General features: G+C 54.7%; 2 protein-coding genes across 9 annotated transcripts in view; both read left to right on the forward strand.

Moving 5' to 3' along the window:
- The first annotated feature begins 1324 nt into the window (after window positions 1-1324).
- Window positions 1325-21164, forward strand: GDPD2 (glycerophosphodiester phosphodiesterase domain containing 2). Of its 5 annotated transcripts, none has more exons than XM_071442579.1 (16): window positions 1325-1436; window positions 1561-1774; window positions 12218-12366; window positions 13419-13522; window positions 13595-13688; window positions 14228-14287; window positions 14631-14729; window positions 15108-15201; window positions 15612-15757; window positions 16259-16341; window positions 16852-17002; window positions 17536-17751; window positions 18627-18778; window positions 19118-19265; window positions 19481-19563; window positions 19995-20322. In XM_071442579.1, the coding sequence occupies exons 3-16, from the start codon at window positions 12253-12255 to the stop codon at window positions 20119-20121; spliced, it is 1671 nt and encodes a 556-aa protein (XP_071298680.1). In that variant the 5' UTR covers window positions 1325-1436; window positions 1561-1774; window positions 12218-12252; the 3' UTR covers window positions 20122-20322. The 5 variants fall into 5 exon arrangements, with proteins under 5 accessions (XP_071298680.1, XP_071298681.1, XP_071298682.1 ...); XM_071442582.1 differs by lacking the exons at window positions 1325-1436; window positions 1561-1774 and adding exons at window positions 9430-9784; window positions 20328-21164 and having other exon boundaries at window positions 19995-20023; XM_071442580.1 differs by lacking the exon at window positions 1325-1436 and having other exon boundaries at window positions 1548-1774.
- The window catches only part of DLG3 (discs large MAGUK scaffold protein 3), a 78402-nt gene continuing 77793 nt past the window's right edge, over window positions 21146-21754 (forward strand). For 2 of the 4 annotated variants that reach the window (XM_071442567.1, XM_071442568.1), the window contains exon 1: window positions 21500-21642. In XM_071442567.1, the coding sequence (XP_071298668.1) occupies window positions 21627-21642 (16 nt within the window). In that variant the 5' untranslated portion in view covers window positions 21500-21626. Of the gene's footprint in view, window positions 21643-21754 lie in introns of all 4 variants that reach the window. The other 2 variants (XM_071442569.1, XM_071442571.1) reach the window with 2 other exon arrangements.

Raw genomic sequence — 21754 nt, forward strand, 5'->3', positions numbered from 1 at the left:
AGGATACAGATGTCAGGGATTTTTAGGGCCCTGGCTTTCAAGCACACACACAGCTTCATTCACAAAAGTCAAAACCAACTACCTGACAGATGTGAGGTGCCTGCTGCACAAGGGATCCACACCACACACTTCAACAGGCAACAAGGGAAGTTTATTGCATTCACTGCCACCACAGGTAGGCAAAAACAGTCCCTTGACTGGGAACATCAACAGGAATGGCCTGTGCTTTTATACCAAAAACAAAATCCCACCTTTGTTCTCAAGAATCCCACCTGCACTGCTCAAGGATTCCCCATGGTCTATAAAAGGGATAACAGGCCCTTGTCTAAGGGAACAGGAAAGGACAGCCCTGGAACTTTGACACAAGACACTGGGGTAGGAAATTAAAGAGCAGAAAGAGCCATCTGGGTTACCAGTCCCCTGCCATTTGGGGAGCTACTCCAAATGCTTCATCCCTCTGGGACTGAATGCAGCCACATTCCTGAAGTGACAAAATCACCTAATTTAGCATTATTTAGCATTTACAGTCAGGCTGTTACCTGCCACCTCTGCTTAAGTCACAACAGATAGAGAGTAAGTTTGGGTTTTCTGTGTTTGTGTTTTGGCATTTGGTGGGGGTGTTTGTTTTGTCATGTGTTTTATATAAACAGAAAACACAACACTTATCTAGGCTTCACACAACAGAAAAAACCTTCAGAAAAAAAAGTAATTAGAATATTCACAGAAATATTAATGGTCACATAACCAAGCTCTGTTAACCAAGTGACTAACACCCAGGGAGGCTCATTCAGAATTTAACAGAATATAAAACACCTACATCATGCACACAAAGTAGTGAAACATACATTATTACTTAAGTAAATCCTTCTAAACTGCTGACTATATGTTCATTAGCCAAGAGCCTGGATCTGAGAAGTTAAAACATCCTTGGCAAACACCCCCAACACTGCAGTGCCACACAACTCCATGTGGTCACAAGGCTCCAACAGCATCCATCTAAGCTTTGCAGTTTTATTCCTCATACCTTATCACCCAACTAAACTCCCCAGCAAACCTTAGGCACTGCTGCAGCCCTGTTGGGGTTGGTTCATTTCAGATTCATCCTGAATGCATTCCCCTATGCTCTCCCTACCGTTTTTTAATTTGTTTTGCCAACCAGCATGTTGCTTCCTTCCATGCCAGACACCACATGTAAGTGCTGTCTCAAGTCCTTGCTCTACTTCTGTATAACCCTGCAGAAGCCACAAACAAAGCCTGACAGTGACAAAACAGCCCAAGTGCCAAGACAAGCTCCCCATGCTGAGCCAGGCACATTCTCAGCTCCTCACAGCCATCTGTCAGTAACTGCACCTGACAGGCAAGCAAGTGCAAGTACCTGAGGCAACAACCACCTTCCTCCCATAGCTGCACATTTCCTACAGCTCCAATGCAATGAGGTACAAGCTGTGGGGGTACCTTCAGTGACAGCTGCAAGTTTATGAGTGGCATTTTTCATCTCAACAGCCATTTCAGCCATTGAAGGTTCTCTCAGGGCTTGCTGTGTAACATTTTTTTTCCCAGGTGTGCTTCTTCTGCTCACAGTGCTGGAGTTCAGGATTTCAGGCAACAAACCCTCCCACTTCAGCATCACCCTGCAGTGATCAAGAAGGGAGATCACCCTCTGCATCAGCTTCACCAATTCCAAACCCATCACGCCTTTGTAAGACACGGACCAGCCCAGTTCTGCCAAAGGAGAACAGAAATTCTGGGCACTCAAGCACCTTCTTCAGATAAGGTAAGCTCCAGAAACAGCCCTTAGATCTCTGTGTAAGTACCTAACCCAGAAAGCACTACACAGGCATGCCTACAGGTGCTCAGAGAGTATTAGTGCATGTGTGCTGCAACACAGGAGACAAGAACTACAAGTCTGGGTTTATTTCCTAATGCAAAATACATTCTGTTCTGGACACAGGATCAAATACTTCCTTGGGTTTTGGAGCAAAACCCAAAAAGAACTTGGAAAAACACACAAAAGGGTATTTTATCTCAAGCTACATTGTGAGGGAAAGCAGTTGGCACATTTTTTAAGTGCACAAGCTGTAACTGCATGAATTTGAATTATAATGAAGCTGGAAAAAAAAGGACTAAAGACAGATGCTGTTTTAAGTACACTACCTCCAAAGTTACTATTTAACTGGTCTTAATAACATCTAAAGAGGTGAAGCTTTTACTGACTCAAAAGCAAAACTATCTAAAAGCATGATATTATTATTCTATCATTATTTCAAATCATTAATTAAAACTTTATAGGAACAAGCTGGTGGGATTCCAACAGACCAGCTACCAAAAAAAAAAAAACAGCTTTCTACTATATTTTCTAGCAGTAACTCTTCATCAGAACAGCTCAGACACAATGTCAAGCCTCTCCATGCTATCAACCTTTACACCTGAAAAAGCAGCAAGGATCTCTTGCAGTGCAGTTTTCAGAGGATACAAACCATAAAAGGTTAAACTTGAAAATGCTATCCTCAGAACTGCACAAACCCCTTCAGCTGCCTGAGGCAGACACCTTTGCCCCTCAAAATAAGTATTTTGACCATAAATACTGCATACTGGAAACCACAGGCAGCCAAAAACTAAGCCCCAGAGATACTGATTACACAGTAGCTCTGAGAAAATATAAAGAAAAATAATACAAATGCAGACCACTAGTTAGCAATCCCCCACGACCCTTTACACTAGTTAAAGGGTCAGAACAAAATTCACATGGTCATAACTAAAAGAGAGCAATTACAGAAACTCACAGTAGGCATCTATAACAGTTAGGTAGGAAAATGCATGCTAGACAGTACAAAATCCTTTCTTGTTTAAGAACTGTAATATTTTACATATATTAAATAAATCAGAAGAGCTTGTACCTAAAGATACTTACAGCTAGAAAAGACCTTAAAGAGGTACAAGACAATAAATCAAAAATAAAACCAGCAAGGAAATTATACTTAAAGTGCATAAATAAAATTTAACTGAGCATTCTAGACCCAAAACACTAGCTTTATAAATAAGAACTACCTCTCTTTGAGCAACAGCATATATTGACTTCACTATGACACAGCCACACCACCAGCCACCTAAGGACATACAAATCCCACAACTCCACCACATTGCTGGCCACTCCCTAGCCAGGGCCCTTATATAAACCCACCCTTAGCACACTTCTGGAGGCTGCTCCTATAAATTTGGCAATGGCAAACAGCTGTTGCTTCCATACAGTAGAGAGTGTGAAACAAGGAGTTGCTTCTGCCTGGTAAGTGGGGCTGTTTTGGGCCTTTTCTTTATCTGGGGGCTTCTTTTTGTGGTTGTTTTGGGAGTTTTTTTTTCAGCTTCAGTTTTAATTTAGTTGTTTGCAGTTACTATAAAGCACAGAATATAGCTACATGTGTGAGGAATTGGTTTTTATAGAAGCATCTAATATAGTTAATTGTTTCTCTAAAGGCTGCAGGACAGGCTCTAATAGCTCTGCAAAGCTATCTAATAGCAACAGCTTATGGGTATTAAGAGAAAAAGCACAGTAGCACTGCAAGTACAGTGGGAGTATTAATGACTGCAGCACACTGTGACTCACAGAACTGCTACTCACCCTCAAATGAGCTTGCTGAGAACAAGTGATAGTAAAATGAGTGTGCAAGAGGGCTTTGTTCTCTGTGCCTGCATTTGCAGAGAGGATGGAATCCCATGAGTGATAAGGCTCATAGGGGATCTGAAGGGACACTCCTTGGGCAAGGACCAAGCTCAGCCAGGGTCTGTGGCAATGCTTTAATGCAAAGTAAGGTATTCTGTAGCTTGGGCTGTATCCTAACAGTTCCTCCTTATAGCTTGAGAGTTGAACTCTTTGTCAAGGACTTCAGCTCATTTTTGACACAAATGCTGCTGCAGGGTTTTATTCTGTCAGACAGCTGCTGGGTCCCTACTAATGCTGTAACAAAGTTTGTGGCTTCACAGTAACATCAGTGAGTGGTAATGGCTTCATGGGAGGCTTCTGAAACCATAAGGGGAGAAAGGCAGCTCAAGCAACAAATCAATTTTGTGTTCCACAGCATGACCTAACGCAGTGATCTTGCAGCTGCTTTTACATGCTGAAAGGGGGGAAAATGCTGTTCTGCAGTAACTATAACTCTGAGCAGAAATTAGATGTGTGGCAGGAGCAAACACTCCACAGTAAAGGCTTATCCCAGTGCAAAAATAATGGTATGTCTTAAAATTAGTAAGTAAGCAAGCATTAAGAACCCTAACTACAAATGTTCTTGTAGTAGAGCAATGGCAGTAAGTGGCACATAAGCTGTTTTATTGACAGAGTAAATATTATATTTTTTCCTGGAAAAAATCCCACAAATATTGATCAGAAAATAACATAGACCACTAGTCAAATGCTTTTCCATGCAGAGCAGGTGAAACCAGATCTACAGAATATCAGTGTTGCCACATTCAGTGATTTATGCCTACAATTTAACTTCCAGTAAAGTTAATTATCCATATAAAGGAAATGGACTTACCAGAAAAAACAGTGGTGCTATAATTAAATTAGTTCACTTCCTCTGTATAGATTACACAAAACATAAAGATGTGCAGTTAAGATGCAAAATTGCATGTGAGTATAGCCTGTGAGCATGCCTTCTGCTGCATCCTAAATTTAATACTTAAGATTTGCCAAGTTTGTTTTTCTGTGACTTCAGTTAAGTATGCAATAAGGCAATTAGGAAATGACAAATGATAAACATCTTCAAATTCTAAACTAGTTCAAGTTCCAAAAAGAAAGAGCTGCATGTGAACACAACCAAATATTTTGGTCCTTGAAATCATGAATGAAGCATGGCATGTGTTACAAGATATAAGAATCTGATAACTGATTTTTTTTCTTTTAATGAAAGCAGGAGTTGCCTGTTTGAATTTTTTTCTCTTTAGATATGACATGACACTGCCTAAAAATTATTTCTGAACTATATTTTGTAGTATAAAATTTATAACTGTTGCTTATCCTGACAAGAAGATGAGAGGCTGGACAGGACCCAGCCATGTGCACTCACAGCCCAGAAAGCCAAGAGTGTCCTGGGCTGCAGCAAAAGCCCTGTGGGCAGCAGGGGAGGGAGGGAGGGAGGGGATTCTGCCCCTCTGCTCCACTCTGGTCAGACCCCACCTGCAGTGCTGCCTCCAGCTCTGGGGTCCCCAGCACAGGAAGGACATGGAGCTGTTGGAGCGAGTCCAGAGGAGGCCACCAAGTTGATTAAAGGGATGGAACACCTCTCCCAGGAGGAAAGGCTGAGAGAATTGGGTTGTTCAGCCTAGAGAAAAGAAACCATTTGGGCGATCTTATTGTGGCTTTCCAGTACCTGAAGGGAGCCCACAAGAAACCTGGAGAGGGGCTTTTCACAAGATCCTGGAGTGCCTGGACCAGGGTGAATGGCTTCAGACTGAAAGACAGCAGGTTTAGATTAGATGGCAGGAAGAATTTCTTCACTGTGAGGGTGGTGTGGCCCTGGCAGGTTGCCCAGAGAAGCTGTGGCTGCCCCATCCCTGGAAGAACTTGTCAGGTTAGGTAGGGCTCTGAACAACCTGCTCTAGTGGAAGGTGTCCCTGCTCCTGGCAGGAGGGTTGGAACTGGATGGTCTTTAATGGTCCAACTCAGGCCATTCTATGATCTACTGTGTTCTCTGTACCTTAATAAATCTCCATAAACCCTTGAGAGGTGTTGGATTCCTACCAAACAGTGGGGCCAAACACAGCACTGGTGCAGTGCCCAAGCTGAGATCTGCTGTTACCCTATGGCTTGAACTCTAAACACTCCTTGGCATTTGATCCTCAGGGCTCCTGTCACTCATCTCAATTACAACAGTTAGTGATTAGCACTCCTGAAAATCTGCTCCATGCTGTTTTCAAGTACACAGGAAATTAAACCTTTAAGGACCACCCATGAAAAGTTTGGGTCAAGTGATTTGCCTTGTATCATACAAACTCTGTGATAAGAGCTGAAATAAGTACAGACATCCACAGAGGTTTTTTCCTCAAGATGAATAATACTCTCACAATATGCATTCCTGAGCTCCTTAACTAAGCCCACTTCTGGAGGGAAAAAAATCTGATTCAAAGCTTGCTCATCACAGACTTTAATTCTTTATAAGCTTCTGGCCTTTAGGAAAAAAATTGAGACTACTGCCATGATCATACTGCCTCCCCCTAAGCAGGCAGTTTATTGTCTGATTAGTTCTTTCAAACAACTTAATTTCTTAATGTGCCTATGCAGGGCAGCTTCAATATGTAGCAAAATCTATATTACTGCAGATTGACTTTAGATTAATGATGGAGATTGTTGCCTTGGTCTATCAGTTTATGTAGGTCTGCTACTAGCTGAGCTGGAAGCAGTCTGTGTCACTGGATTTTCAAGTGTTAACAGCAGAGAAATGGTGAAATGCTGAGGTTTTTTTGTCTATTACAAGGTGAAAGAGTGTGAAATAACGTTAAACAAACCTGTATTGCCTTCTCCTTTTATTCCTGGTCCTGGGTCCTATAGGAGATTATGTGAAGGGAAAACATTCCCTAAAACTGTCCATCTTTAAAAGGAGTATTTCTTGTAGACTGTATGCAGTATAGTGAAAAACAAAAGTAACTGAAATAATGGCTTGCCCTTTTTTCCTGAAAAAAAACTAGTTTGTGACCAGTTCAGTGGACAAACAGGTACCTAACAGGAAGCTGTTAAGCCACTCACATGTGCTGAAAATACCTGTTCTACCCACCAAGTTTAGAGGCTAGGGAGATAACGTCATCTGCACTGTAATACACCAACATAACTTTCTCTGCTTATTTAGACCATTCCCCTCTGTGTTTTTAGCAGTTTGCCATAATCTAAAAGAACACTCACAGATGAACTTTCTCAAGTGAAGGCAGGACACAAACTCCATTTACATCAATGCAACACTTGATGTTGTACCTGAGCTCATCCAACTGTGTCGACAGGAACATAATTTTCTGTCTTTTTCACAATTCTGATGCCTCTGACTTTGTAGTGAGACAGGTAGAGCTAAACCAGCTTGATTATACATTCTGGTTGTTAGCTTTAACCTGGCTCCTGGAGATCAGTCTCAGCTGGCAGGGATGTCAATGATGCCTGTGTTTATGTCAGTCTGCTGGGTTTGGTGTCATGGCCCTGAGCTGAGCTCTGTCCTTTGGGTATCAAATCTGAGCTCAGCTCTGCACTTTGGGTGGCATCCCTGTCCTTTGGGTCACACCCATAAACTCAGTTCTGTCCATAGGGTCATACTCCCAGTTCAGCCCTGTCCTTTGGGTGGCATTCGTGGGCTCAGCCTTGTCCTTTGGGTCACACCTATAAGCTTGGCTTTGTCCTTTGGGTCACATTCCTGGGCACAGCTCTGTCCTGGGCTCAGCCCTGTCCTTTGGGTGGTATCCCCAGGCTCAGCCTGTCCTTTGGGTCACACCTGTGGGCTCAACCCTGTCCTTTGGGTCACACCCATAAAGTCAGTTCTGTCCATAGGGTCACATCCCCGGCTCAGCCCTGTCCTTTGGGTGGCATCCCTGGGCTTAGCCCTGTCCTTGGGTGACACACCTGGGCTTAGCCTTGTCCTTTGGATCACATCCCCGGCTCAGCCCTGTCCTTTGGGTGGCATCCCTGGGCTCAGCCCTGTCCTTTGGGTCACACCCCCGGGCTCAGCCCTGTCCTTTGGGTCACACCCCCGGGCTCAGCCCTGTCCTTTGGGTCACACCCCCGGCTCAGCCCTGTCCTTTGAGCTCAGCTGTGCCCTTTTGCACAGGCCGATCCTCAGGCACTCCCGCAGCAGCAGCGCGGGCCGAGGTCGCCGTCTGGCGGCCAGGCCGCGGCAGTGCCCGCGCGGCTCTGGCAGCAGCCAGCATGGCTCCCGGCCCTCACAGGCAGCGCTACGAGGCCGCTGCCTGGGCCCAGCAAGGCTGCGTCCCGTGGGGGATCAGGACACGGCTCCGCTCGGCCCCAGCGCCGCTCCCGTCCCCTCAGCCCCGTGCCGGGCGGGAGGGGCCTCGCTGCCGCCCTCGTGTGGGCAGAGGCGGCGCTGCAGGCGCGCCCGGCGGTGCCCGGGGCCGGGGCTCCCTCGGCAGCGCCGGGCCGGAGCGGCTCGGCTCCCCCGGGGCCAGGGCTCCCTCGGCAGCGCTGGGCCGGAGCGGCTCGGCTCCCCCGAGAAATGCGCTCCCTCCCGGTGCCGTCAGACTCGGGGAGTTGCCTGTCCCGCTGCTCTGTCTGCCCGTGGTGCCCCTTCCATAAACTTTGCCTCACACCACTAAAATCCACAACTTGTTGATCTCCCGGAGCTCTGCATCAACTTCTCCTCTTCCAGTATCTCCTTGGTCTCTTTATTCATTCTCGGTTTTCCCCTACACGCTGCCTAAGGTGTTTTTTGGCTTGAGTGATCCTTCACCTCACTTCAGCACTCACTAATTCATGTCCTCAAAACCTGCAATTCAATCCCTGACAGCCAACCTTCTCCCCCATAAAATGGGCTCTCTGCATCCCAGGGACTTTCCTGTGCCCACAGCTTTGCTCTTGGTGCAGCAGCGTGACTGACCCGTGTCAGAGTCAGCAGAACACATGGATGCAGGAGGTGAACCTCGCTGCCAAACTGCTCACGTCTGACAAAATCTGGGTGTGCAGGGCTGCTGGCTTGTCTGGGAGATATTCCTGGCCACTGCAATGCTTTCAGCTTACTCCTTTGGGTGCAGAGCAATGGGTGTTCCTGCACAAACCCTCCTGCGGTGCCCCAGACCCTCCACTGATAAGGCCTTAATCAGCACATTCCATGGAGCTGCCCAAGGAGTTGTGCCGAAGCTGTTAACAGTAGTGTGGGACAGGATCAGCTGAGCGCTGAGGCTCCTGCCTAAATTGGCAGTTGCTATGTCACTGCAGAATGCCATCACCTCCCTGTAAATCATCTTTCTCAGGTCCTCTGCAAGTGGCAGAAGATCAGAGGGGTCCCCTGAGATCACAGGCAATGACGGATCAATTCCGTGACGCAGAAAAGTCTGAGTGCCCATCGTGCATCCTGGCTCACCAGGAGCAGAGACCTGGAGCAGAGGGTAGGGGGGACAGCTATGCTGTGCCACAGGGAGGGAGGGGGAAGATGGAAGGCATCAGCCCATCCATCTTCAGCTGGCATCAGGCCTGTCTGGAGCCTCCTTTCATCTGCTGCTTTAGCAAAGTTCAGATGCACTCATTCGGAAGGATTTCTTTCGGCTCAAGGCAAGAAAAGCACTTTTACTTCTGTGCTTCTGCCTTCAAAGCACGCCCCGGTGTGTCCGCCGGGCCAGCCGCGGTGACCTGGGCTGTGTCTGTTCAGGCTTTCTCTGCCGGGAAGAGAAAAGTCCCCTTTTGTGCGAGGGGCTCCCAGAGCCCCTCTCTCAAAGGCGCGGCGATGCACGAAGCTCTGCCTCCATCTCCCGGGAGCTCTCCCTGGAGTCCGGCTCTGCCTGGACGTGGCCTGCCTGCAAACTCCTCCGCGCTGCGACGCGTGACGGCCCCGGGGCCCCTTCCCCCTCTCCTCGGGGCCCGCCCTGACCCCAGCCCGGCCCCCCGCTCCGCTCGGCTCGGCTCGGCTCGGCTCCGCTCGCAGTCTGCCCGCCTCTGCCGGCCTGTGCGGACCTGCCGGGCCCGGGCACACCCAGCAGGGTGTGAGCACAGCAGCGGGAGCCGAGTGCTGGCACGCATGGGCCCGGGAGAGCCCAGCCCCGCGCTCACCTGGCCCGGCTGCGGGAGCCCGACATCAGCGGGGAGCAGGTACTTGGGGCTGCCCCGGCCCTGGGGATGCTGTCCTGGGCTGTCAGGCGGCATGGGGAGGGGGCGATGGTCCCGGGAAGATGAGGGGGGAAGGAAGGGGGTTGCCCGTGTTGTTCCCACACTCTGGAGAGGAGGAATGGGGAGCGCAGGACGGGCTGCCCGGGCACGAGTCTGAGAGTGGGGGATCTGGGCCAGGCTGTGCTGCTCTTGCTATTTTGGGGCCACCCTATGCCCCGTGCTGAGCCCGTGTTCTGTCCTCCGTCCTAGGAGGAAAGGCAGCAGCGGGGTTGGGCACCAGCTCCTGTTAACCTGCCCGGTTGCACGCAGCCTGGGCTGGCTCAGCTCGCTCCTCCAGGACAAGGGGATATTGATCTGCATATGGCCACCAGGTTGTCCTGTGCCAGCACAGAGGTGCTTGTGAGGCTACCAGCACACGCTGCCGTGTCAGTGACTGTGGAAATGGGTTTGTCAGCCCTTCAGATTCCCTGTGCCTCGCACACAAGGGCTGAGTGTGCAGTGGAGGTTGTTTGGTGGGAGTAAAGGAGGGTCCTTCCAGCCATGATGGAGCCCCAGCTCCCACTGTGCTGCTCTCCCACTGCAGCTGGAGCAGAAGCTGAGCAGGGTCTGTTGTGTGCCTGTCCCTGCTCTGTCTGGGATGTGTGCCCTGCCATAACCATTGATGCTGCTGCTGCAGTCACATTCTGAGCTGGACAACAGGGTGGCATTTCCCCTCCAAACCCTCCCAACAGCACCATTGGGGCAGATTTGTGACCAGTCCTGTGCCACTCTCTGCCAAGCTCGTCTTGGCAGCAGCAGTCCCTTGGAGCAGCTGAGCTGCAGCTGGTGCCCACAGCCACTCCTCCTGTACTGTGTACCCTGCGTGGGAGCCTGCCAGGAGCTGCTGGGACCAGTGCCCTGCCCATGTGAGCAGTGACAGGGGACAGGGTGTCTCCAAGGGAAGGCTGGCTGAGCCCACTGGTGGAAGTGGTGACTGCTTCTGGTGACAGCAGGGGTATGACCCATGGCATCCCTTGTGTTAAGGCTGACTCCCTCAATGCCATCACTGAGCAGGTCACAGCTGCTGGTCTGGTGCCTGGAAGGTGGAGGGGGCAGCAGATGTGGAGCTCTGTTTTGCTGCTCATCACCCTCTGTGCCTTGGCTGGCTGGACCTGCTGATGGCAGCCCCCAGACATGCCCCAGCCTGCAGAAGCTGCCTGGCCAGGGATGGGGTCCTGCTCTCGGGGTGCTGCCTGCCTGTGTGTGACCCTGTGCTCTGTGTGGGTGCTGGAGCAGGCTCTGCACCCCGGCCCTGGACACCCCCATGGGGTGGTATTTAGGAGCAAGGTGATGGGCTGGGGTGCTGCCCTGTTCCAGGGGCAGACCAGGCTGGGCATGGCAGAGCTGCTCTGGCCTGGCTGGCTGGGAGGAGCTGGGCTAGCTCTGCTCCCTCTGTCCACAGCCCAGACTGGAATGGGACACAGCTCTGTGAGGCACTCCAGCACTGGAGGGGATGTGGCTGGGAGGAAGGATGTGGTCAGCTGGCTCTCATGCCTGGCTCAGTGGTCACAGTGAAATGAGAGCCAGGCTTAATCTGCAGGGTGATAGTGTTGCATAGTGAGCCTGGGGGAGGTTGGGGTGAGGAGGAGCAGCTCCACAGCAGCACAAGCAATAGTAAAGATGGGATTTCTCTGGATGGATCGAGGAAGACCTTGTTTTGGGCTCCCTGCTTCTTCCAGCCAAGCACCGGGAATCTGGAGATCACAGCAAAGCATCCTGGCTCTGGTTCCCTTCCCTTGGGAACTCAGTGGTGGCCCTGCCCTGGAGGATCTCTGTGACTGTAGAAATGGGTTCCCCACAAGCACTTGGACCAAAGCCATCCAGTGCCTGCTCAGCTGCAGCTCTCCAGCCACATTTGGGATTCCTTGGTGTGCAGGTTGAGCTCAGGGGCTGCCAGGATGGTGCTGCAGCAGCAAGGACCAGGACTTAGGGATCAGAACAGGAACTTCCCAGGCCATGGCATGGCACTGGACAGTCCTTGCAGGTGGGGAAGCCTGCATGCAGTGGTGCTGTCACTCTGGCTGGCTGGCTAGGCTGCTTGCCCCTGGAGGCTGCACAGTGGTCCTGGCTCCCAGGCAGTGCTGAGCCCTGGGCTGGGGAGCAGGCCCTGCTCCCTGCCAGCTCCAGGCTTGTTGCAGCTTGTTGGGTGAAGGGTCCCAGCACAGCCTGCTGAACAGGTTGGGCTGCATCCTGAGCTACTTCTTCCCCTGGCACCGTGCCTTGTCCGGGGACACAACCAGCAGCCCCACTACGTCCCAGCACTCTGGGCCACCTGCCAGGGTACCTGGACACAAAATGCCTCAGTGCTGCATCCCCACGGGGTGGGGGCAGTGTGCTGGGAGATCTGTGCCAATGCACTGTGTGTATCCCCCACAGGACACCTGACCTCGGCTCTGGCACAGTCTGCTGCTATGGCAGACCTCCCTGGATGCTGCTCCACCTGTGCCACCTGCCTGCTCTGCCCCTACAGCTGCCAGTGGATCACTGCCAAGAAGGAGAAGAGGAAGGGCCTGAGAACCACCAAGGTGATACCTGAGTAATGCTGAGCTGGGGTTTTCCAGCCCCTTTGTGGGAGTCTCAGAGTGCTGGCTGGGGTGGGGAAGGGCTCTGGCTGGGATGCTCAGCCCAGACACTGAGCTGCTGACCTCTTGCTGCTGCTCCTGCTTCCCAGGGCCAAGCCCCAGGAAAGCTGGGGTGCTACCTGGCACCCTCACTGCCCAGGAACTGCCCCGGCCTGGAGCAGTGAGAGGGTGAGCTGTGCTCCTGCTGGGTGACAAGAGGGGTAGAGCAGCATTAGCATGCTCTGCAGTGGGGCTTGCACGTGCCTGGGGCAGAGCAGAGCCCTAGGGCTGAGCTGGCAAGCAGGTCCCGGGGCACCTGGCCAGGCACGTGGGAGACACAGTTCCTGGGCTGGGTGTGGCCCCACCAGGAGGGTGTCCCCAGCAATTTGTAGCCTGGGAGTGGTGAGGCCCTGGGATCCTCTGAGGTCTCCGACTCCCATGGGTGTGGCTCTGCTGCGGCTTGTCCCGTCTTGCCTGGAATGTACAAATAAGTCCGAGTTGCTAGGTGTCCCTCTGGCACCTGTGGCACCCCTCACCTCCCCCACACACCTGGCACTGGTGGCTGTGGACAGTGTAGCTGGAGCCAGCCTGCAGACTCGCCGCTGCAAGGGCAGTTCTGAGGCCCTGCACTGCTCTCTGCCCAGCTCACAGATCGTGCAGCTAGAAGGGAATGGGACCTGGCTCCCCGCCCCTTCTTGTGTCCAAAGTCCCAGCCTGTTCCCATGGAGTGCTGCATGGGAAAGGGGGCAGTCTTGCCACAGGGACAGAGCCTCCTCAGCCTGGCAGAGGCAGATTTTTAGTTTGTTGTAGGACATGCTGATCCATCTTTCTGCAGTGTGGGTCCTGCCAGGGTAGCTCTGGTCCCTCTCCATGGGGCAGCTCAGTGCCTGGACCCCTGGGCCATTCCTGCTGTGACCCCTCTGCTGCTGGCTGGGTGGTACCCAGGGGTCTCAGCAACTTGCCTGGGGGCTAAGAGCCCTGAGGATACGTGTATAACTCTCATCTCTGGCTTTCAGTATGACTGCAGCTGGTTCCTTTTCCTCTTCTGCGTCTTCCTCTTCACCCTGGTGTGGCTCTACTTCGCTGTCATCATCCTCAATGATTTCCACAACTTCAATGAGTGAGTAGGATCTATATCCAGCCTTGTTCCCCACATCACCCCTGCCCCTCTGACCTTCCCCTTTGCTGGCAGATTTATCTTCAGGCAGAAGAAGCTGTGGCTAGACTGGTCCCTGGTGCTGCTCATAGCTACAGCCGTGCTGATCAGCTACTCGTCTGTGCTGCTGGTGAGCCCTCCTGACCCTGCTGGGCTGGGGGAATGGGGCTGTGCTGAGCCCAGGCTGCCCTGAGCCAGGGGAATGGGGCTGTGCTGAGCCCAGGCTGCCCTGAGCCAGGGGAGTGGGGCTGTGCTGAGCACAAGCTGCCCTGAGCTGGGGGAATGGGGCTGTGCTGAGCCCAGGCTGCCCTGAGCTGGGGGAATGGGGCTGTGCTGAGCCCAGGCTGCCCTGAGCTGGGGGAATGGGGCTGTGCTGAGCCCAGGCTGCCCTGAGCTGGGGGAGTGGGGCTGTGCTGAGCCCAGGCTGCCCTGAGCTGGGGGAGTGGGGCTGTGCTGAGCCCAGGCTGCCCTGAGCTGGGGGAGTGGGGCTGTGCTGAGCCCAGGCTGCCCTGAGCTGGGAGGAGCCTGCAGCATCTGGGGCCAGGTCAGCCTGAGCACGGGCAGAGCCCCTGCCTGTGCAGGAGCCCGAGCTTCTGTGGCTGAATCCCGTGCCCTGTGAGGGGTGAGGTGTGGGGCACAGGCCAGTCTGACAGCTCCTTGCCCTTGCAGGTCCTCGCTCTGTGCTTGCAGCTCTGTGGCCAGCCCTTGAAGCTACACTGGGTGCACAAGGTGAGAGAATGGAGGTGCAGGGAGATGGTGCTTGCCCTGGCTGCCCTTGCACCTTCAGAAGCTGGGACCAGCCTGCTGGGGCTGTGCATGGCTGCTGTGACCCCATGGAGTGGCTGTGTGTCCCTGCTGACCAGGGCTGCAGGTGTCAGTTCCTCAGCCACATGTCTCTGGGATGGGAATATTCCCAGTGCTCAGAGCATGGAGCACAGAGCTCAGCTGCAAACCCAGATGGGGGAAATGGGGATCAGGGCTGGGAGGGGTTCATAAGGAAGGGATGAGGAGGACTCTGCCTGGCCTGCAAGGTGCTGTGTGCTCCCCTAACTGCCCTGTGCGTGCCCCACAGGTCCTGCTGGTCCTGACTGTCCTGGTGGTGGCTGCAGCCTTCACAGGCCTGGGAATAAAGTGGGCAGAGGAGTGGAAAAGTGCTTGGATCTCCCTGCAGGTGAGTCACCTCGATAGCAGGGACTCCCCTGCTGTACCCAGAGCCTGACCTTGAGCTCAAGGGTGCTGACTGAAGTCCCCAGCACGGCTGCATGCACTGGGGGTGAATTCCCTGCCCTTGACTTCTGCTGCCTGGCCAGGCAAGGTGCTCCTTCTGCCCCTGCAGTCCTGCCTGGAGCAGCTGCCAGCAGACTGATGAATGGTGGCTGGACCAGAGCAGGGAGTCTGTTCTGTATCTCAGGAGCCTGTCCCTCCCTCCCGGCACTGTGGATCTTCCAGCAGCACTGGCTGCAGGGGCAGATCCCTGGCATTGGGGCATTTGTATTTTGGGGACAGGCACTGCTGCTGGCTGACACCCTGTGGTTTTTTGCCTCCCCAGGCAACAGGTCCCTTCCTGCACATTGGAGCTGTGGGGGGAATGACACTCCTTGCCTGGCCCCTGGCCAGCTTCATCTACCGCACCCGCAGCACAGGTAACCCCTCTGAGCTCTCCACTTGTCCCCTTGACTGGTGCCCTGTGTCCTGCCACCCAGCTGAGCAGCACTGGTGGCAGAGTGGTGCTCAGGGAGCAGCAGTGCAGTAGTGGGAGCAGGTCTCCAGTGTGGCAGTAATGCCTGCTCTTGCTGGTTTCTCATGACCAGCCCTTGTTGCAGCTTCAGCCCTCCCTGCTTTGCAGCTGAACAAGGCTACAGGTGGCAGAGTGCTGCAGAAGTGCTGAGTTGGGCAAGGGCCAGGAGTAAATCCACAGTGTTCCTGAGGCTGAGGGTGCAATGTTTGACCTAGGGCAATGACAGGTTAATGCCAGGTGAAGCAGTCTTGGCTTATTCTTAGTGACCTGCAAAATACTTCCCCTGTACCTCATAACTTCTGTCTGTGCCTGCAGGTCTCAGGGTGTTTGTGCTGCTTCTGTACTGTGCAGCAATGATTGCACTCTACCTGGCTCCCTTGGGAATCACCTCCCCTTGCATCATGGAGGACAACCAGCTGCCCCCCAAGCCAGCCCTAGTTGGCCATCGAGGAGCACCCATGGTGAGTGACCAGCACCCTGGCAGTGGTCAGGGTGGATGGGGCAGGCTGCTCCACTAGGAAAAGCCAGGCTATGCCTGGCTGTGGGGCACAGATCCTTGTGGCCACAGGCCTGGACAAGCTCTGGCCAGCCCAGAACAGTGGTATCCCCACAGCAGCCAGGGCAGCTCAGGCTTGGAGGTTGGGTGAGGAGCACAGGGTGAGGAGGGGATGCAGCAGCTGCAGGACAGAGCTGCTGCCCAAGCACTGCTGGACCAGGAGTGTGCAACTCCCAGCAGAAAGCCTGGCTGTGTAGGGGAGGCTCCTGTGGGCTGGGGAGCAGGGACCAGGCAGGCTCTGCCTGTCTACCCCCAGGTCCTTTTCCACCTCCCACCACACCCAGGTCACCCCAGGCTCATTGTGGCTGCCCTAGAGCCCAGCCAAGCTGCTGGGTGCATCCAGACAGGATGAGTGCCTGCCCCATCCTGCCCATGCTCCCTGCACTAACACCATTCCTCTTTCCAGCTGGCCCCCGAGAACACCCTCATGTCACTGCGCAAGGCAGTGGACTGTGATGTGCAAGTCTTTGAGACAGACGTCATGGTGAGGTAAAGGGGCTCAGAGGGAGGAAGGGGCCTGTGTATCCTGGGATGTCACCTCCCACAGGGGGCATTCTGGAAGACACCTGGAGGACTGATATAGCCTGCATTTGGAGGCAGCCCTGTTCAAAGGGCTCTGCCACTCCCACCTTCCCAGTATGGGACAGGCTCCAGCTTGGTGTCCCAATGATCTGGGAGAGGTACTGGGTTTCTGTCCTCCCCATGCAGATTGCCTTCTGGGGAGGGAGGCTCCATCAGGGAAGGGATACTGCTTGGAAAACAGACCCTGGCTCCAGTTCATCTCATGCAATCCTGTTATTGGGACAGCCCTTTCAGAGAGCAAGGAACTACTGGGTCGGTGGCTTGGTCTCTAGGTGCACATTTTTGTGTAAAGGGCCACAAGTAGAATAAGGGTGGGGGTTACTCTGGCAGGTGGCTGGGAGGGGGTAGAAATGCCAGGGCAGGGATAGGAGACAAACAGCTTACAACACATGGCTTTCCTCTGTGCTCCTTTGCCAGTGCTGACGGGGTCCCATTCCTCATGCATGACGAGGAGCTCACCAGGACCACCAACGTGCAGACTGTGTTCCCTGAGAGGGCTGCCCTGAACAGCACTGCCTTCAACTGGACAGACCTCCAGCAGCTGGATGCTGGCAGCTGGTTTCTGGAGGTCAGGAATATCCTTAGGGTGGCTGGTGAGGAATGGGTGCATTTTTGGGTGAAGCATTAGCCCTGCCCTGGGGCTCCAGAACCTTTCCTGGTCCTAGCAGACACCTGGACAGGGTGCAGAAACATGCACAAATCCCTTGGGTGTAGTTATGCCCCAAGCTGGGGTTTGTTCTGACTCCTCAGCTGAGTCATGGAGGAGGCTGCTTTCAGAGGGGATGTCTCATGTTTGCTCTGAGCTGCACAGCCTGCCTGGGCTTGAAGGCAGCTGTGGCCAGGCTCTTCCCAAAAGGTGACTAACTACTGCTGAGCAGCTTTGAATGCCCACAGGCGCTGGGGCTGCTTGAATTCTGTTGTTAGTGGGAAGAAGGGTACAGGTGCCCATGGATGTGAATAGGGAGGTTCCCTGTGCCTGTCTGCACTGGAGAACACATGGAGAGGCCAGTGTAGGAAACTGAGTCCCCTAGGCACCAGTTTGGGATGTGGAAGCTGCCAGGTGATCTGCCTGTGATGACTGCCCCCCTCTCACCCTTGCAGCGGAGGCCATTTCCCACGGTGCAGAGCCTTTCTCCTGATGATCGGCAGGAGGCAGCTGAACAGAGGATCCCGTCCCTGGAACAGGCTCTAGAGGCAGCCAAGCACAGCAACATCTCCATCATGTTTGACCTTCGGCCTGAGAACCACAGTGACTACCAGAACTTTGTCAATGTCACCCTGGGAGTGATATTACAGTCAGGCATCCCGCTGCAGCAGGTGAGCTGGTCACCACCCCACCCCTGCCAGGCCCTGCTGTCACACCCCTGCCGTGGTGGGAGGTGCCCTGCCAGCCACACTGACCATCCCTGACACCCCATGCACCCCATATGTGATCCCTGCTGGGCAGCCCTGCCCACGTGTGGGGTTCTCTAGCTGGGAGAAGTTACCAATAATTAGGGTTTGATGCCTACAGCTTCAGACTCCTCCAAATACTCCAGACCCCTCCAAATACTTTGGTTTCCCAAGCACTGGCCACCCTGGTGTGTAAACAATGACTCAGGCTAGGGAGGAGACCAACACTGCCAGCATGAGCAGGAGTACAATGCTGAGGCTTTCACCTCCCCACACTCCACCACACCTCTCCCTGCAGCTCTGGGACTCCTGCTGCACCCTCCTGTGCTCCCTTTATGCTTCCTCCAACCCCTGCAGCACAGGATATGTGCTGCCCTCAGGGGACAAATCAGCATTCAAATCACGTTGCTTGGCCTTTTGGGAATGCAGAGCAGGAGGGGACATAGAAAAGACTTGTACTATAGTGGTGATCCGAGGTGCATTCTTGCGGCAGTGCTGAGGATAAATGGATTCACTTCTTGAGCCATTCAAAGACCCAGAAAGGACTTAACTGTTGCAGATTTCCTAGGCTGGAACTGCTTTCCTCCCTTCAGTGGGACCTGTGCTTATTTCTTGGCTGGGGCAAGCTCTTAGGAAACTGTCCTGGCTGAGATCCTCATGGAAGAGCTGAGCATGGAGACAGGGGCAGGAAGCAGCTGTCTAAGCAGGCCACATGGGCCTGAACCTGCGAAGGAATATTGCAAGAGAGCAAACTCTCTGGAGCACCTCTCCTCTGCACGTGCTCTCTGGCTCTTTCCTAGGTCCTCTGGCTTCCAGATGGGTTCAGGGAAGATGTCAAACAGCAGGCCCCAGGTGTCCAGCACGTCTATGGCCGAAAGAGGGTTGAGAATGAGAAGGAGCCAGTGCTGCACGTCAATCTGCCCTACCAGGACATGAGCTCTGAGGAGATCAGGTGAGAACACTTTGTCCAAGTACCTGGGAGCTGAGGGGGTCTGGGGACTGTCCCAGGGGCCAGCAGAGGTGAGAGTGCCAAGTACTGGGGTGCTTCTGGGAAGAGCTGGGAGTGTGCCTTGTGAAAAAGTATCCCCATCAGGCAGGGCTGGTGTAGAGGATGGAGCTGGCTGCAATCCTCTGCCCTGCCAGCAAATCTGCCCTGGGTGTGCATCTCCAGACAGTTGCTCCATGTGCTGCAAATGCTGGATCATATCCCAAATGTACAGCCCCCTCTGGCTGTGCAGAGTGTGGTGGCACCCTGCTGTCTGCTACCCTGACCAGGGCTGTCCCCACACAGGCAGTACCGCCAGGACAACATCTCTGTCAACTTGTACGTGGTGAACCAGCCCTGGCTCTTCTCTGTGCTGTGGTGCTCAGGGGTGAGCTCTGTCACCACCAACGCCTGCCAGGTGCTGAAGGAGATGGAACACCCCATCTGGCTGCTGGTAAGTGACCCCTGAATCCTTCACCTGCCCCGCAGCCCTGTGTCCCAGGCACTTGTGGGTCCTGTGCAGCTGCCTGGAGGGTGACCTCTGCTCACTGCTGTACTGGCATGGGAACATGTGACCCTGTAGATGGGACTGGTGGTACAGGAGGCAGGGCTGTGCCATGGCACACCACCCCTAGCTGGTGTTCAGTGGCTTGTCTCGTTGTCTTGCAGCCCAGCAGCACATACTTCATGATCTGGATCGTTGTAGACTGTGTTTCCTTCCTTATCATCATCTGGGCCTTCGTCCTGATGAAGTAGGTTTGATCCCTTTCCCCCTCCCGAGGCAGCTCTGTTGGGGGAGGCTGTAGTGTGCCCTGGGTGGCTGGTGCAGACCCAAACCTGCTGCCACCCCTCTCTGGACTCAGATCCTGGGGGGGTGCTCTCCTGTCTGGATAAGACAGAAGTGTGTGGGAGCAATTTTCATCTCCAAGCTGCAGCTAAAAGCCTGCCCTGGCCCTGTCTCAAGCTGGATGCCTTAGTTCACACTTGCTAACCCACTCTGCACCCCAGGGCTTGGTGGGCTGAGGCCGGGGGCTCCTGCTCCTGTCCTTTTTCCCAGTGCTGCAGGCACTGAGAGCAGTTCCCTCTGGGACTGCGGGGCCCCAGAGCCTCCAGCTGGCAGCTCAGGGGAGGGCACGGTGAGACCAGACTTGCATGCTAACATGGATCCTGTTCCATCTCCTAGGAAATGTTCCCGCAGGAGACGGCCAGCGGGTGAGTGCGCACGGAGCGGGAGCTTCCCTCCCTTGGAGCCAGGCTCTGCCTCTGGGACTCTCCCTGACAAGCAGGCAGCTTTCCCCAGCCAAACGTGACGGAGTGGTTTGGGATGGCTGGGGGAGGGAAGGGAATCCCAGCCCAGGGAGTTCCTCCTGTCCTGCCCTTAACAAGCAGCCCTGTGGGACAGCACTGGGGAATCCCACATTTCCCGAATATCCTCAAACCTGCTTTTCAGGCTGCTCCGCCTGTCACTGCGGGATGGTGGCTGCCCACAATAAATGCTTTTTCTCTGTCTCCTCAGAGTCTGAGACGGATGTGCTACTCACAAAGATCAACAGCTTGATGCAAGAGTGACGCCCGTGTCAGCTGTGGGGAAGGGCAGCCAGAGCCCTGCACAGCTCAGGCAGGGAGCACTCCTCAGGCCAGCCCCGAGGCTCCTTTCCTCCGAGCCTCCCTTCTACCGCGGCCTTCCTGGCTCCTTTCATGGTGCACAGCTGCCCTCAGCTGAAAAGACTTGGAACTGAGTTCTCATTGCCTACTAGCAGCGAGGAACTAAAGCTTTGCAGGGGTGGCCTAGGGGCAGAATATTTATCCAGCGGTGCTGGAGCTGAGACCTCTCCCTTGGGGTTTGGACAGGAGCGGGGATTTGGGTCGCTGTTTGGTGCAGGGGAAGGGCTGTCTCTGCCTGTTGTCAGCAGCTCTGCAGCCAGGGATGGGACACCTGGTTTAAGGGCTGTTCCCCTGGGGGCTACTCTGTCCCATGGCTTGAGGAATAGGAAGGGGGATGTGGAGTTTCAAAGGACAAAGGGAAAGCCGAGCTCTTCACCCTCCCATCCTAGACACAAATCCTGTCCCTACTGCTGCTGGCTTCATCTTCACGGGACAAGGTCCTGGCGTTCCGTGCAGCAGTTAATGCCTGTTGCTCGGGGAAGAGAAGGAGCAGGGCTGGGGGTGGTGGGTGTCAGGGGCTGGCAGGACCGCGCTCACGCTCCTGCTGCTGCTCCAGGGCAGCAGAGGGAGCGGTGGGACTCGGCATCGGTCACGTTGCAGCAGGGCCTTGAACAGGGAGAGGGGTACCGTGTCAGTTTGACTTGTTGCTGTCTATTTTTGTCAATAAAGCAGAGGAGCGGCAGACAGAGCCCGAAGGGGTGCGGCGGGCACGCCTGCGTCCTCCCTTCCGCACCTTTCCCTGCCGGCGGCGCTGCCGGCCCGGAGAAGGAGCCGGCGCAGCCCGGACGGTACCGGCCCGGGGCGGGCTCGCTCCGCGGCGCCTCCGTGCCACCCACCGCCGGCGCGGGGAACCGGCGGGGCCCTCCGCAGCGGGCAGCGAGGGGAGGCCGAGCGGGGCGCGGCTCCCGGGGCGCAGGCCGAGCCTGCCCGCGGCCCGGCGGGCTCGGAGCGGCGGTGGCGGTGGCGGGGCGCTCCCGCGGGCGGTGCCCGGAGCTCGGAGCGGCGGTGGCGGGGCGCTCCCGGAGGCGGTGCCCGCGGCCGGGGGGCGGCTCCGGCCGGCCCGGGCGGGGCGGGGCAGGGCGGGGCGGGCGGCGGCTGGGCCGCTCGCGGGCTGGCACGGAGCGGAGCGGCCGTCGGCCACGGCGGAGCGATGATCCGCCGGGAAGGTAAGGAGAGCACTGCCCGGCTCTGCCCGCCGCGCCGGGGCACCGCGGCCCCGCGCTCAACAAGTGTCTGCCCCGCTGGGACCGCGCCCGGTGCTCCGCGCTCCTGCCGGGC

The sequence above is a fragment of the Agelaius tricolor genome, unplaced genomic scaffold (assembly GCF_023055355.1).
Source record: "Agelaius tricolor isolate 1412-34295 unplaced genomic scaffold, bAgeTri1.0.p SCAF_17, whole genome shotgun sequence".
Lineage (NCBI taxonomy): Eukaryota > Metazoa > Chordata > Aves > Passeriformes > Icteridae > Agelaius > Agelaius tricolor.

Excerpts from the sequence above, each read along its gene's own strand:
- GDPD2 (XM_071442579.1), top strand. The coding sequence starts at position 12,253 with ATGGCAGACCTCCCTGGATGCTGCTCCACCTGTGCCACCTGCCTGCTC. Across the intron at positions 13,523-13,594 it reads GATTTCCACAACTTCAATGA|ATTTATCTTCAGGCAGAAGA; the intron begins GTGAGTAGGATC and ends CTTTGCTGGCAG. Across the intron at positions 14,730-15,107 it reads GTGCTTGGATCTCCCTGCAG|GCAACAGGTCCCTTCCTGCA; the intron begins GTGAGTCACCTC and ends TTGCCTCCCCAG.